This window comes from Protomyctophum bolini, assembly GCF_963924005.1.
Source record: "Protomyctophum bolini genome assembly, chromosome: 7".
NCBI lineage: Eukaryota > Metazoa > Chordata > Actinopteri > Myctophiformes > Myctophidae > Protomyctophum > Protomyctophum bolini.
The window spans coordinates 5,061,668-5,076,755 of record NC_137868.1 but is presented as its reverse complement, the minus strand read 5'-3'; the positions used below and the strand labels follow the sequence as shown (position 1 = coordinate 5,076,755).

Below are 15,088 nucleotides of genomic sequence, written 5' to 3'. Positions count from 1 at the left end.
GCCCCGGCTGGCCAGGGGGAGGCAGTTTAGAGACCAGGATTACTGCATGTTTTTGTGAGGGTACCTACCCTAGGGGACACGGGGAGAACATGCAAACTCCACACAGAAAGGCCCTTTCGCCAACCCTGCCTTCAGGTATGGGCACTGATGACGCGGAGGAGGAAACACGCCAGAGGGCCACAATATTTCCACACTCACTCCAGAGGGCCACAATATTTCCACACTCACTCCAGAGGGCCACTATAGTTGCACACTCACTCCAGAGGGCCACTATAGTTGCACACTCACTCCAGAGGGCCACTATAGTTGCACACTCACTCCAGAGGGCCACTATAGTTGCACACTCACTCCAGAGGGCCACTATAGTTCCACACTCACTCCAGAGGGCCACTATAGTTCCACACTCACTCCAGAGGGCCACTATAGTTCCACACTCACTCCAGAGGGCCACTATAGTTCCACACTCACTCCAGAGGGCCACTATAGTTCCACACTCACTCCAGAGGGCCACTATAGTTCCACACTCACTCCAGAGGGCCACTATAGTTCCACACTCACTCCAGAGGGCCACTATATTTCCACACTCACTCCAGAGGGCCACTATAGTTCCACACTCACTCCAGAGGGCCACATATGCATATTTATGTTGTAGCACAAATAGCCGATGTACAAGCTCAAAATTATGCGACGCGTTTTGAGCTTGTAGATCAGCTGTTTTTGCTATATTTGAATTGAAATCCTGAAATATTTGTCTTGCTATTTTTGAATTGGAATCCTGAAAAGTTAATGTTTTATTTAATTTCAAAATGCATTTAGTTATATTTATGTTAACTTTATGAACTTAAATGCAAATACATTGGACAGAAAAAAAGACAATAAAATCCTAATACTTGTAGTCCTCGAGGCATACTAGTAGTATTACAATTTACAATTTAGGCATTTAGCAGACGCTCTTAATCCAGAGCCATTTACATTAAGCAAGAACAGAAGCATGGGAATACATCACATGAAAGCATTGATCATGAAACATGCGTATAAGCTAAGTATTAGGATAATACTAAGTAATTAGGCCCAGGCGGTGGCGTATAACCGTCTGGGCACCCGACTGGTAATCCAGTCGCAGTGTGCCGCGGGTTCGACTCCCGAGCCTGAACACGGCCTTTAGTTTCAATCAAATCAATAATATATCAGTATTCCGAAAATGATAAGTTGCGGCCCACATTAACCCATTCTGAACGGGAACCCATTTTGGTGTTCGCATCATGTTATGCTTTAGCTATTGAAAAATAGCAGATCTACAAGCTCATAGCGCGCCACCGAGTGGCGCGCTACGAGCTTGTAGGTCTGCTATTTTTGAAAAAATCGAAGAACGACTGACATTTTTAGAATCTGATCTCAGGTCAGAATGGGTTAATCAGACCAGTGTGTGTCAAGTGGAAACCTCGTATGAATCTGATCTCAGGTCAGAATGGGTTAAGCGAAGGTGGGGGCCACATGTGGCTATAAAGTATTCTACTATGTTGCAAAGTGTAAATGTATTGGTGTCAGGCGTTCATATGTTCCCATGCACAGTCGCACTTAACCCATTCTGACCTGAGATCAGATTCATACGAGGTTTCCACTGGACACACACTGGTCTGATTATAACCCATTCCGACCTGAGATCAGATTCTAAAAATGTCAGTCGTTCTTCGATTTTTTTCCAAAATAGCAGATCTACAAGCTCGTAGCGCGCCACTCGGTGGCGCGCTACGAGCTTGTAGATCTGCTATTTTTCAATAGCTAAAGCATAACATGATGCTAACACCCAAAATGGGTTCCCGTTCAGAATGGGTTAATTCTGTCTTCACTGATTGATGTCCAGTCGGTCAGGTTCACTGCATGCCCCGCCCCCCACGCCGTTACATTTCAGTGGGGCGGACAGGGCAGGATGGCTTTTAGTATGTCCATAAAAATGATGTATTATTGTGAACCAAAAAACTGAAACAGCGCTATAGGCTCAAGCTACTTCAACTTCAATGCATCATCTCCTGTATAGCTTGTGATAGCTTGCTTTAGTCCTGAAAAGAATATCCTATATATGCGATAATATACTGTAGAGTCAAATAAACCCGGGCGTTTATTTGATGACAGTCACTCACAACACAGTCAGCCCAACTCATGCAGTGCAGTGGTTACCCAACCTTTTCATGTCAAGGACCCCCAAATCGACACTAATTAGCTCCAGCTCCGTTTAATTTCAAGGATCCCCAGTTTGACTGGGGACTGGGGATTAGTCCACAGACCCCCATTTAATGGCATTTCTATCTCTGAGAGCCCAATTTGTATTGTAAAATCAATGTTAATTTAACTCTGAGAGTGTTTGGTTCCATTTGTACACTCTCAGAGTTACAGACCCATAAGGGTCCATTTGGTTTAAAAGTATCATTTAGCTGGGGGACCCCCTGGAACTCCCTGAAGGACCCCACTTTGGGAACCACGGGTGTAGTGCACACGACACATGTTCGTCTCCCTAGGGAGGTCCTCGAGGCACGTCCCACTGGGAGGAGACCCCGGGGCATCTGGTTAGGATGCTAAATATTCAATTATCTTTATTGTTAATGGCATTTAATGTTTGTGTTAGGGACAAGATGACGTATATTTTCCCTTCATTGTCAATGGCGTTTTTAAAACAAACATTGAACTAAAAACAAACCTGAATATAGGAGGGGCTAGCACTCCTCAAAAAATGGTGTTAAAATAATAAATCAACAACAAATACTAAATACTGTCCACAGGGATCTTCGTCAGCACGTGCAACGTGGACGTGCGCTGGTTCCCGTTCGACATCCAGCGCTGCGAGCTGAAGTTCGGCTCGTGGACGTTCGACGGCTGGCTGCTGGACATCCAGCTGAAAGAGGCCGACGTGTCGGGCTTCATGCTCAACGGAGAGTGGGAGCTGCTGGGTGAGTGGCTGCAGCTATAGGCCTCCAGGCTTCATGGGAGCTGCTGGGTGAGTGGCTGCAGCTATAGACCTCCATGCAGGCTTCATGGGGGCTGCTGGGTGAGTGGCTGCAGCTATAGAGACCGCCATGCAGGCTTCATGGGGGCTGCTGGGTGAGTGGCTGCTATAGACCAGTGTTGTTTTCGTCGACTAAAACTAAGACGAAAAATGTTCGTCGACTACCTTTTTTCACTGACTAAAATTAAATAAAAACTAAATAAAAATGAATCTATGATGACTAAAACTAAGACTAAATACAGTATACTGACAATTTCGTAAAAAAATAAAAACTAGACTAAAATGTTAGGACGGGACTAGTGGACAAGAGATCCAGTTTTATGCTGGGTTGCATGCTGAAAATAGCACATATACTGCGACGCGATGTGAGATTGTATATCTGCTTTTTTCAGCATGCAGCCAAAGTGTAAAATATGTCATTACAACGACACCAAGGCCTGTCAAAACACATTTTAGTCGACTAAATCAACTGTAGATTTAGTCGACTAAAATCGTATGACATTTAGTCGACTAAAACTAGACTAACACTAAGACATTCCAGGTGACTAAAATGAGACTAAAACCAATTGAAAACTATTCAAGAGACTATGACTAAAACTAAAATAGAAATTTGCTGCCAAAAACAACACTGCTATAGACCTCCAGGCTTCATGGGGGCTGCTGGGTGAGTGGCTGCAGCTATAGGCCTCCAGGCTTCATGGGGGCTGCTGGGTGAGTGGCTGTTATATTATAGACCTCCATGAGGCTTCATGGGGGCTGCTGGGTGAGTGGCTGTTATAGGCCCAAACCACACCAGCTGCAAGTCCTTGCAACTATATTCGCAACTGCTTGCAACAAAAACCAACCAACTCCAATGCAACTCCTTGCAACTGCCATTGGAAATAATGGTTACAAGTATATAGTGGCATGTCGCAAGGAGTTGCATGGTGACATTCATTATGGACGAACAACACTCAGTGTAATGTCTTTGTATTAGTGTTATTTTTCATTAAAGGTCCCGTTTTTGGTCACCAGTTTTTGGTGGGGTTTTTTTTACATTTTAAAATAAATGGGTCACCAATTATTTAGGTTGGTTGTATTATAGGTTGGTTGTGTTTGTCTCCCTCTAGAGGTGCCGGGAGGTCGCAACGAGGTGTTCTACGACTGCTGTGCAGAGCCCTACCCGGACGTGACCTTTGTGGTGACCTTGCGGAGGCGGACCCTGTTTTATGCCCTGAACCTGCTGGTGCCCTGCGTCCTGCTGTCCTCCATGACCCTGCTGATGTTCATGCTGCCCGCCAGCTCTGGGGAGAAGATCAGCCTGGGTAAGAAGAACTTAATAAGGCCTATTCATAGTCTGGATTTTCGGTGGTGAGGTGACCACCGCTCCGGTGGTGAGGTGACCACCGCTCCGGTGGTGAGCTGACCACCGCTCCGGTGGTGAGCTGACCACCGCTCCGGTGGTGAGCTGACCACCGCTCCGGTGGTGAGCTGAGGTAGTGGAGCCTCCTCCCCACTTCCATGTCGTCACACACACCCACACACACACACACACACACACACACACACACACCCACACACACCCACACACACACCCATAGTGGGCAGCGGTGGCCGAACGGTTTGCGGAGAGGTCTTGATATCGGAAGGTCGCTATAGTTCGTATCCCCGGACCGGCACGTTAAAATTACCACCGCTGAAGTGCCCTTATTGGACAAGGCATTGAATCCCCTACCATGAAATGTTCTATGAGCAGGGCCTGGCTGTAAACAAGTTATTGAGCTTAGTCCAGTTACCCTGGGTAAACATAGTACCTTTCCTTTCCTCCCTCTGTGTCCTACAGGTATTACGGTGCTGCTGTCTCTAACCGTCTTCTCCCTAATGATCGCTGACATCATGCCTGCTACGTCAGACTCCGTTCCACTCATAGGTAAGGTGTGTGTGTGTGTGTGTGTGTGTGTGTGTGTGTGTGTGTGTGTGTGCATTAGAATAGGGTCCCCGAGGGGCTCATTGCTTTTCTGAAACGGCTACTAAATCACACTGTTTACAGAACCGTATCGGCAGGTTCCTGCAGCAACGCAGGAAGCGATAGTCACACCCAAGGGGCCAGTTATTAGGCTTTCCAACGTTGAAGCACGGGGCCCTAGTGGTAAGAGGAAGGACTGCAGGCGGACGGTCGCGGACCCGTGGATTCATGACGAGGAAACCCCGTGCAGCTGGGCTTTAATAACATTGAGCGCTCGGGTTGCACCAAAATCTGGTGCCCAAATGCTGAATCGTGGGAAAAAAGGCGGAAATAGACGGTCCTTCATGGGTGCTTCAAAACGCCACTGAGCAACTTCCACTGACATGAATAGCGGAGGGGGGCGGAGCTTTGCGCCAGATCAGTCTCTATCCTTTTAACCCATTCTGACCTGAGATCAGATTCATTCGAGGTTTCCACTGGACACACACTGGTCTGATGAACCCATTCTGACCTGAGATCAGATTCTAAAAATGTCAGTCGTTCTTAGATTTTTCAAAAATAGCAGACCTACAAGCTCGTAGCGCGCCACTCGGTGGCGCGCTATGAGCTTGTAGATCTGCTATTTTTCAATAGCTAAAAAACCAAAATGGGTTCCCGTTCAGAATGGGTTAATACTCTATGGTCACACCACTCTCTGGAGTTATTCACCACAACAACAACAATAACAACAGATGGAAGGAAGAAATAATGCAATGTAATGAATGTACTCTGTTACAAATAAAAGTCAGGATTTCAAAGTTTACTTGAGTAAAAGTACAAACGTTGTGAGCCACTCGCCCATATTGACATCCTTCCACGGGGACCTAAAATGTTTACTTAACCCATTGATGCCTGAGGCCAAATCTGGGAACGCCTTCTAGGGCCTGACTTCTAGGGCCTGACCTAAGGTTTCTGAAAACCTTCAAATTCTGATGATTTTTTTAAAATAGTTATGTTGCTACATGTATAGCAATAGCTGATGAGACACAGAGAGCGCGCCGGCATCAAGGGTAGAACAACGTATATACGTTGCACCAGGCGTCAATGGGTTAAGTACAGTACAGTACTGTACTGTACTGTAGTTACTTTACCCCACACCCACAGGCAAACAGGTGCTTCTTTCTTCAATATTTCGTGGTTATCTTGACTGATGCCTTTCTTAATTAACGTCAGCCCACCATGCATAATTGCAGGCTCCAGCCAAGTGTGCTCTGACCCTATAAGCTAATATTGGCACTTTGCATATTGAATGTGTCTGGAGTAATATTCCTCAAGAGTGCATTGTCATTAGTTAAATTGGGGAACATTTACATTTAGCTGACAGACATGTCATCCTTGGTCACATTTAGCTGACAGACATGTCATCCTTGGTCACATTTAGCTGACAGACATGTTAGACCTGAGGCAGATTCTAATGTTTTCTGAAAAACAAATCTATGTTTCTATGTCAGTGGTGCTCAACCTTTTTCATGTCAAGGACCGCCATAATATACTGTATTGGGCCGCAGACCCCCATCTGAAAATATGTTGTTCCAGGGAATGTTTGCTCTGAAATAATTATATTCAGAGGTTAAATTATTTTCAAGAGAATGTGTCTCAAAGAATAGTGGGATATTAATATAGAAGGCTTGTAGGATACACATAAGCATGAGGTCAGTCCGTTGCTCTCCCCAGGTTGGCGAAAGGGAGTATAGAGCCATGCATGATTAGATAATTCACACTGGGTGACAAAATGGGTTACAAAATCGTGGGATATATATATATTTTTTTAAAGAATGTTCCCCCACAGAATATGCAGAAATGCTGCACATGCAGGGCTCCAGTGGTAAACAGTCAAGTTCCCTCTCAGCACCCCCACAACAAAATATGCTGTTGTGCCGTCGCTTCATTAGTTCGCTAATGATTTATATTGTAATGTTGGAGAAAAAAAATCAATGCTTCATTATTATACTGCTGCAGTGAATACTAAACTAGATCTGAGGTCAAGACATCAATTAAGACAAGACAAGATATTTGAGTCCCATATAGTCCAAGTGGTTCCCCACATTTTATGGATCAGCGCCCACGTGAAAATCTTTAACCCATTTTGGGCGGAAACCCATTTTGGGTGTCGGCATCATGTCGTGCTTTAGCTATTTAAAAATAGCAGATCTACAAGCTCGTAGCGCGCCACCAAGTGGTGCGCTACGAGCTTGTAGGTCTGCTATTTTTGAAAAATCGAAGAACGACTGACATTATTTTAGAATCTGATCTCGGGTCAGAATGGGTTAATCAGACCAGTGTGTGTCCAGTGGAAACCTCGTATGAATCTGATCTCAGGTCAGAATGGGTTAAAGTGTTCGCCGCCCACACACAGAAGAACACTCTTCATTTTCTCACACCATCACTAAAGCCGCAAGTGTATTTTACCCGATATAATGAATTCCATCAAACATAATTATCTCTCATCTAAATATATTAAAAGTATATGGCAATGTGCGAATGGTTCAGTGATAATTGCATCATAACTGCCCATTGTGGAAGTATATGGGATTTCATTTTTTTACCCTCTATCACTAACATGAACTGTGTACTTTACACTTGTATATGCAGTGATGTCCTAGTGTTTCCTGTTTTGCCTAACCTCGCCTCCTCACCAGGCTTTCCACCACCTCGGAGGAAAGCCTGGTCTCGTCTCTGTTTCAAAAGTCCGTATGATCCTGTCGGGGGAGCGGATGATATCGTCACGTCATGTTGTAGTATTGTTTTGTAGTCGACAGGCAGGAACAACAGGCGGCAACTTTATTGAGGGAAAAGGAAGGTTCCTTCCTTTTTTTCCCCTCAATAGAGCGCAGCAGTCCCGCCCCCTTTCAGAAAAGCGAGTGGCCCAGGAAATGAAATCAAATAATTTATAAGACGAAAAACAAAACAAATAGTGTTGTCTCCTGCCTTTATTTTCTTCTTTCTAATGATTTGATCGTCCCAAAACATTGTGTTCATTGTCATGATTTGTCATGATCCGAATTGGCTTTGTCCGCGGCGTAACCGTCTTTAAATAAATTATATTCGAAGTGCCGATGGAAAAATGCATTGGGGTTTCATTTCCTGGGCCACTCGCTTTTCTGAAAGGGGGCGGGACTGCTGCGCTCTATAAAAGCTTTCGTATAGCCTGTAGCTTTTATTGAGAAAAATCGGTTTGAGGGAAAAGGAAGTTGCCGCCTGTTGTTCCTGCCTCATGTACGATATCATCCACTCCCGCCCAGATCATAATACCGAAATGAAATGGTGCCCAGGCTAGTTTTGCCTAGTTGTTTGCCTGTCTTGTCTAACCCACTTCAGTGATGCTGGCGGAACTCGACTTCGTCTCGTTCCCCTACCGCATCACTGTCGTGGTAATAATCACGTTAAACAACACCCTCTCGTGTAATATTGCTTAAGTAATCTAGTAAGAGATTGGCGACACTATAGCGTTGACTCCCACTGTAACAACGGAATGCGGAAGTGCTCATTCTACCTCAATGGGATAGTTTGAGATAGAACTTGCGTGCACGCTCCCTAGAGGCCAAGGAGAAACCTTTGCCCTGCATTTTCACATCGGCCTTTTACAGTGCCATCAGGAGAACGAACACATTTTTCTCCTCCTGCAGATTCTGTCCAAAGATTCCTGCAAATCGTTACACAGTGTCTCTATAGTCATGTGGTCAAGATGGATCTGTCCAATATTTCATATTCCAAACTAATTTGCTATCATTCTCCTCTCCTCTCCTCTCCTCTCCTCTCCTCTCCTCTCCTCTCCTCTCCTCTCCTCTCCTCTCCTCTCCTCTCCTCTCCTCTCCTCTCCTCTCCTCTCAGGTCAGTATTTTGCCAGCACCATGGTGATAGTGTCCATGTCAGTTGTAGCTACAGTCATCGTGCTCCAGCTCCACCATCATGACCACAACTCGGGCAACATTCCTCACTGGGTGAGCTGGACTGTGTGTGTGTGTGTGTGTGTGTGTGTGTGTGTGTGTGCCGTGGTGTGTGTGCGTACGTGCGTGTAGACTAGACATAGACTGTAAAAAGAAACATGGACAAAGCGTTCGCCGGGTCTGATATGGACGTAAAATGAAGCCAGTCAGTCCTTGTATTGTAAATCGCCATATTTCTAGATCCCCCCCCCCCCCCTTCTTCTTAGTTACTTGCGCAAGCAGAGCGAGCAAGTAATAATTTCGCCCGCCCCCTCACCGTGACAGCCAACCCGCCATTTGATGTGTATGCAAAAAAAAACAGCAAATCTGTGCCTGGTTTGCTGGGACCAGATTACATAAATGACCATGGTAATTTATTTTACGTATGACTTACCTTATGTCTTACGTCATCATTTAGAGCTAGTCATACGTATACTATATACATAATCAGTAAAAATATAATAGCAAATTGTGCCTGATCTGCTGGGACCAGAGTATGTGGTGTGTATATGTATGACTAGCTCTCAATGATGACGTAAGAAATATGGTCATCTGTGTAATCTGGTCCCAGCAAACCAGGCACAGATTTACTGTTTTTCTTGCATACGCATCAAATGGCGGGTTGGCTGACACGGTTGTGGCACAAAGTAACCACAGTATACCGCTAATCAACTTACAACTACATACTCTATATAGTGTATACGTATTTCTTACGGTAGCAAATAGTTACACCTAATAATTAAAAATTTCAAACGTTCCTTCACAGAGATACTGAGATTTGACAGTTTATAGCGGTCGAAAGTATACTTGTGCGCTCTGCTTGCGCACTAGTTGGCCATTCATGGCCTACTAGTGTGCAACAAGCAAGTATGCACTCGACAGAGTGCAGTTCTAGTTGGTTTTTATTTTGACTCGAACGGGGGGTGGCTCCCACTCCACTGTAACGGTAGCCACGCCCCTCAGAACATATGCAACTTTATGGTCATTTGTTTAATAAATGGGACCATAATTTTCCAAAAAGAATATTATGACATGAGAAATGAGACTTTAAACTAGTGACTGGAAGCAGAAAGTATTCATGGACATGTTTATTAAGGTCTAGGTGAAGTTGGGCCCAAATACATGGGCCTCTATGGGGCTATGGGTTTTTCTGGGTCCAATGACAGCGCCACAACAGGCCATTATATGAACTTTCAGGAAGTCCCGATTTCCTTAGTGGCTTCACAAAATATCTGTCTGACTGCCCCCCCTGGTCTGTGCGTGCCTCTCCATCCACCCATCAGGTCCAGTTGGTCCTCCTCCACTGGGTCCCGCGCTTCCTCCGCATGAAGCGACCCGAACGGGCCGCACAGCACCAGTGCTCCTCCGGCAGCCAATCGGACGCCCCGAGCAGAACCGTGCTCTCCCCCGCCTCCTCGTCCTCCCACAACACCAACACCAACGCCTCCTCATCCATCCTGGTCAACACCATCTCCCCCCTGAGCCTCCTGCCGCCCCACCCCCACCACGCCCTGAGCCTCCTGCCGCCCCACCCCACCCAGCTCCTCCACCCCCACCACGCCAAACTCCAGCCCAAGGTAAGGAAAGGAAAGGTACTATGTTTACCCAGGGTAACTGGACTAAGCTCAAGAACTTGTTTACAGCCAGGCCCTGCTCATAGAACATTTCATGGTAGGGGTTCAATGCCTTGTCCAAGGGCACTTCCAAGGTTAGAAGAGTTTGGGATTTTTCCATTAGCCTATAGTTTCGTTTTTGTTATAGTTTTGACCTTTTTTCCCTTCTCTAATTTAGTTAAGTTTTAGTTTGTTTTTAGAGCGGGTTTGCTATAGTTTGTATTTAGTTTTTAGTTTTGTGACAATGTTTTTTTCTGCCCTTTTCAAGCCGAGGTGCAAGATTGAAAAGGCAGAGAGTAAGCATTGTGTAATAATTAAAAAAAAGAAATCAAGAAAAGATAGCATTTTTAAAGGAATATTCAGTTACAGATTTAGATTATATAAATAACTTGACAAAAATGAAAACTAATGGAATTTTGTCTATCATTTCAGTTAGTTTTGTAAAACAGCACGACACAGTTTCAGTTTAGTTATCGTCTTTCTTTTCCTTTTTCCAGTTTTTATTTAGTTGCAGTTACCCCGAAAATGTTTTTTGAACATTAGTTTTTTTCGTTCATTTTAGATAACCATAATGGCCTTCCAGCCAGTGTTGTTTTCGTCGACTAAAACTAAGACGAAAAATGTTAGTAAGGGACTAGTGGACAAGAGATCCAGTTTTATGCTGGGTTGCATGCTGAAAATAGCAGATATACAATCTCACAACGCGTCGCAGATTGTATATCTGCTATTTTCAGCATGCAACCTAAAACTGGATCTCTTGTCCACTAGTCCCTTACTAACATTTTAGTCTAGTTTTTATTTGTTGACGAAATTGTCAGTATATTTAGTCTTAGTTTTAGTCACATTTTAGTCACCTGGAATGTTCTAGTGACTAGAACATTCCAGGTGACTAAAATGTGACTAAAACTAAGTGAAAACTATTCAAGAGACTTTGACTATAAAACTAAAATAGAAATTTGCTGCCAAAAACAACACTGCTTCCTCCAGCCGCAGCTCAACGGCCTCCTCCCCCACGACGCCGTGACCACGTTGGCGGAACGCTGCCTGCAGTCCGGCTGGAGGCGGAGCCAGTACGCCTCCTCCAATAGGAGCCATGTCGACGAGCGAGGCGGAGGGGGAGGAGAGACCCCGGTGGTGGTGCAACAACAGCTGCTGCACCTCCTCCCCCCCGTGACCTCCACCTCCTCCTCCTACTCCTTCTCCACGGTCAGAAGTCCTCCTCCCTTCGAGCAGCGGGCGGCGGCGACTCCCTTCGACCTTCGCCGCCCTTCAAACTCGCCCGAAGACCAGGGCTTGTTGGCGGGAGCGGAGACGACATCGGGCGATGGCGGTGGTGGTCCGGTGCCCGCCTCCCACCATGCGCCGGACGGGGGTAAGGCTGCACATTATATCGTTATTGTGTCGACGTACAGTATGAACATTAGGCATGTGAATCTCGTCTCATCTCACGATTCGATACGCATCTCGATGCACTGCCAGCGATACGATACATTAGAGATACATGGAATCCCCTGGCGATACGATGCGATACGATTCTCCCTCTTCCCGATGCGATGCGATGCGATAACCATTTAGTTCAAATCAATGCGATACGATGCGATTCACCCCTCTACCGATACGATTTGATGGCGATTCATCACAATAGAAAGGATTTATATTAAAGCTCTATTAATTTCCCAAAACATGTAAAAATGCATTACATTTAAATTCAAAGCAATTTATTGTTTTACTGTAGGTTAGTATTATAGCTCTGCATCTCAAACAACCCAACTTATAGAATTCTGTAAGTAAACAAAGGGTCTGCTCTCTGCTGGTTATTGTGGAATTGTTAGATTACTAATAATCATAGGCTATAGTATAATTATTATATCTCAAAGGTCAATTTGAGGTTTCAAGAGATTAAAATGTAATAGCCTATCGTTCATCAATTAATGTTACCAACATATAAATAGAAAAGAAACAAATAAACAAAACAAAAATTACAGGTCACACTTGTAGTGCTGTCAAACAAGTCTATGTCTAGTTTAATCTGCAACAGTTTTATAATATAATTGCCTATATGGGGGTCCCTACTTGATCTCTCACTCTCAGCTAAGTGGTCCTTGGCTTGACCTGAAAAACATTGAAGACCCTGGCCTGCATGTATTATTAACGTTATAAATACATAGCAGATGTACAAGCTCACAACGCGTCTCATCCACGCCCCGCTGTGAGCTTGTGGATCTGCAATTTTAGGCGTGCGACACCGTCTTGCTGCAGAATATAAATAAGGCTTCTATCCCAGAGAACAGCAGGGGAAAGCTGGACAGTGGAAAGTTGCTGTGGCGTTGTTGTACACGTGTGTGCAGACTGCAGAAGCTTTCTTTAATTACAAATTGATAATGATCGCGACGCAGATTTGCGTCGGATAATCAGCAAGCACAGCTGTGGAGTGTGGCTCATTACCAGCAGTCCAGCACGCAGCGCTACAGTGAAAAGTCAACTGATCGACGGACAAAGCTACTCGGACAGCTATTTTATAAAGCTAAAGAGTAAAGGTGGTGCTTCTTGTTTAATGCGTGGGGCTCACTTCTGTTAGTCGCGGGTGCTATTATAGTCTGAGTCTGTCTGTTCTCAACGTGTCTCCTCTGCGGGAAGCACCCTCTGCACCGTCGTACGGTAGCTTCTGTTCACTGACTGTGGGCGCGTTCGGAAATACCACACCGGAGCACACTCTCCTATTAGTTTGCATTGCACAGTGGGCTCAGTGCGCTATTTCCGAACGCGCCCTGTGTCTGCGCTGCGACTCGCGAGATACCTTTTTTTTTCTTCCTTTCTGATGGTACGTTGAATGCGCCTCGGAAACACAGGATAGGGTGAAATTTACCATGAAAAAACGGTGCAACCACGGATTTTACCGATACAAGCACTCCGCGAACGATCCATCGGGATTTCACCCGTCAATTCTACCGACACACAGTGAATGAACCGATTCACTCGCATCGCGCACGTCATAATCGATGTATCGATACGTATCGATTATTTTCCACATGCCTAATGAACATGCGTAATATCAGTGTCGCAAAAAAAGGCCACGGATGGATTTGTTTATACGCCCGGATCCCCCCCGTCCAGGACCGGCTTCAGACCTGGCTCAGATCTGAACCCATTTTATTTGGCGTTAGGAACCCGTTGTGACCGCATGTCCAGGTTGCTGACGTCGACCCCAGGCTGGGTTCGAACCCACAACCTTCTGCATGAATACTGAAAAACACGGCACTCCATCTTTAAAATTAAGAGTGATTTTGTCTAATTTTTTTTTTTAATTAATAATGTTTTGTTTTCAATGTCGTATAACACTTAAAATATATAACAGTAATATTGTATACGTATCGATATCGCAATTATATTTGACATTTGCATTAAAGATATGATTTTTGTGAGGGTAAAAAACATGCAGTAATCCTGGTCACTAAACTGCCTCCCCCTGGCCAGCCGGGGCGCCTGATGGAGGGGAAAGGAACTGGTTGGAATAACGTGTTCCTTCCACGTGCTACGTCCAACCAGGGAAACTCCCCCCTGTCAGGTTGTAAAGGAGCAACTTGGACACTCAGGCATGAAGGAAGCATGAGTTCAAGTCCGTTGCTCTCCCCGTGTCCCCCATATATGGGGACTAGGTTGGTGGAGGGTGTGTAGAGCCCAGGGTCACATTAGATGATTGACACAGGGGTGAAAAATGGGTTACAAAATCATGGGATAAAAAAAAAAAAAAAGAGATAAGATTTTTTTTTGTCGTTCGTGCAGCCCTGGCCGGGGGTGGCGGTGGCGGTGGTGGTGGGCGGAGTCAGGAGGCGGAGTCCCCCCCGCCCCCCGTCGGTGCCTCGGAGGCGGAGGAGGCGGAGTCTGAGGAGGACCAGGAGCAGAAGCTCCAGATGGCGTTGCTCCTGGCGGAGGTGCGCTACCTGGTGGAGCGCGCGCGGGAGCACGAGCGGCGCGCGGCCCTGGCGGACGACTGGCACTTTGCGGCGGCCGTGTTGGACCGCCTCTGCCTGCTGGGCTTCGGCCTCTTCAACATCGTCTGCACCATCGCCATCCTGGCCGCCGCGCCCAACTTCGGAGAGTCTCTGTCCAAGGACTTCATCTCTTTATAGCCTGCAGGGGGTTTCCACAATTCAATTAAGGGCCTTTCTCGGCCCCACCTCCTCTCTCCCTGTGTTTTAGGATCCAAGATGGCCGCCGCAGCACCAGGAGGGGGGGGGGGGGGGTGGCCTTACTGGGCTGCGTTCACAAACTCAAGACGTCTGTCTTGTGTTTGTCTTGTGTCTGTGTTTAATGGCCACTCCAATGCATTTCCAATGGAAGCCCATATTATGGTTTGACCAAACATTTTGTTTGGTGGGGGTGAGGGAGGGCAGAACACATCCATCAAAGCTGTGTTCAGAGTCAGACACAAGTCAGGTGTCTTGAATGCAGCTCAGTAAGGTCATATGTCGACCCCGCCCGCTCACCTCTGCCCCCGCCCCCTCCTGGTGCCGAGAAAGGCCCTTATTGTTTTGTCACTCCGACCGCTATACTCAATCTGGCC

General features: G+C 46.0%; 1 protein-coding gene across 1 annotated transcript in view; it reads left to right on the top strand.

Moving 5' to 3' along the window:
- The window catches only part of LOC308317977 (neuronal acetylcholine receptor subunit alpha-7-like), a gene marked incomplete at both ends in the record, with an annotated part of 35,682 nt that extends 21,028 nt beyond the window's left edge, over nucleotides 1–14,654 (top strand). Inside the window, 7 exons of the mRNA XM_080767324.1 lie at nucleotides 2,778–2,945; nucleotides 4,111–4,305; nucleotides 4,824–4,915; nucleotides 8,822–8,926; nucleotides 10,195–10,488; nucleotides 11,512–11,896; nucleotides 14,308–14,654. Of these exons, the coding sequence (XP_080623450.1) occupies nucleotides 2,778–2,945; nucleotides 4,111–4,305; nucleotides 4,824–4,915; nucleotides 8,822–8,926; nucleotides 10,195–10,488; nucleotides 11,512–11,896; nucleotides 14,308–14,654 (1,586 nt within the window). The remainder of the gene's footprint in view (nucleotides 1–2,777; nucleotides 2,946–4,110; nucleotides 4,306–4,823; nucleotides 4,916–8,821; nucleotides 8,927–10,194; nucleotides 10,489–11,511; nucleotides 11,897–14,307) is intronic.
- Nucleotides 14,655–15,088: the final 434 nt, after the last annotated feature.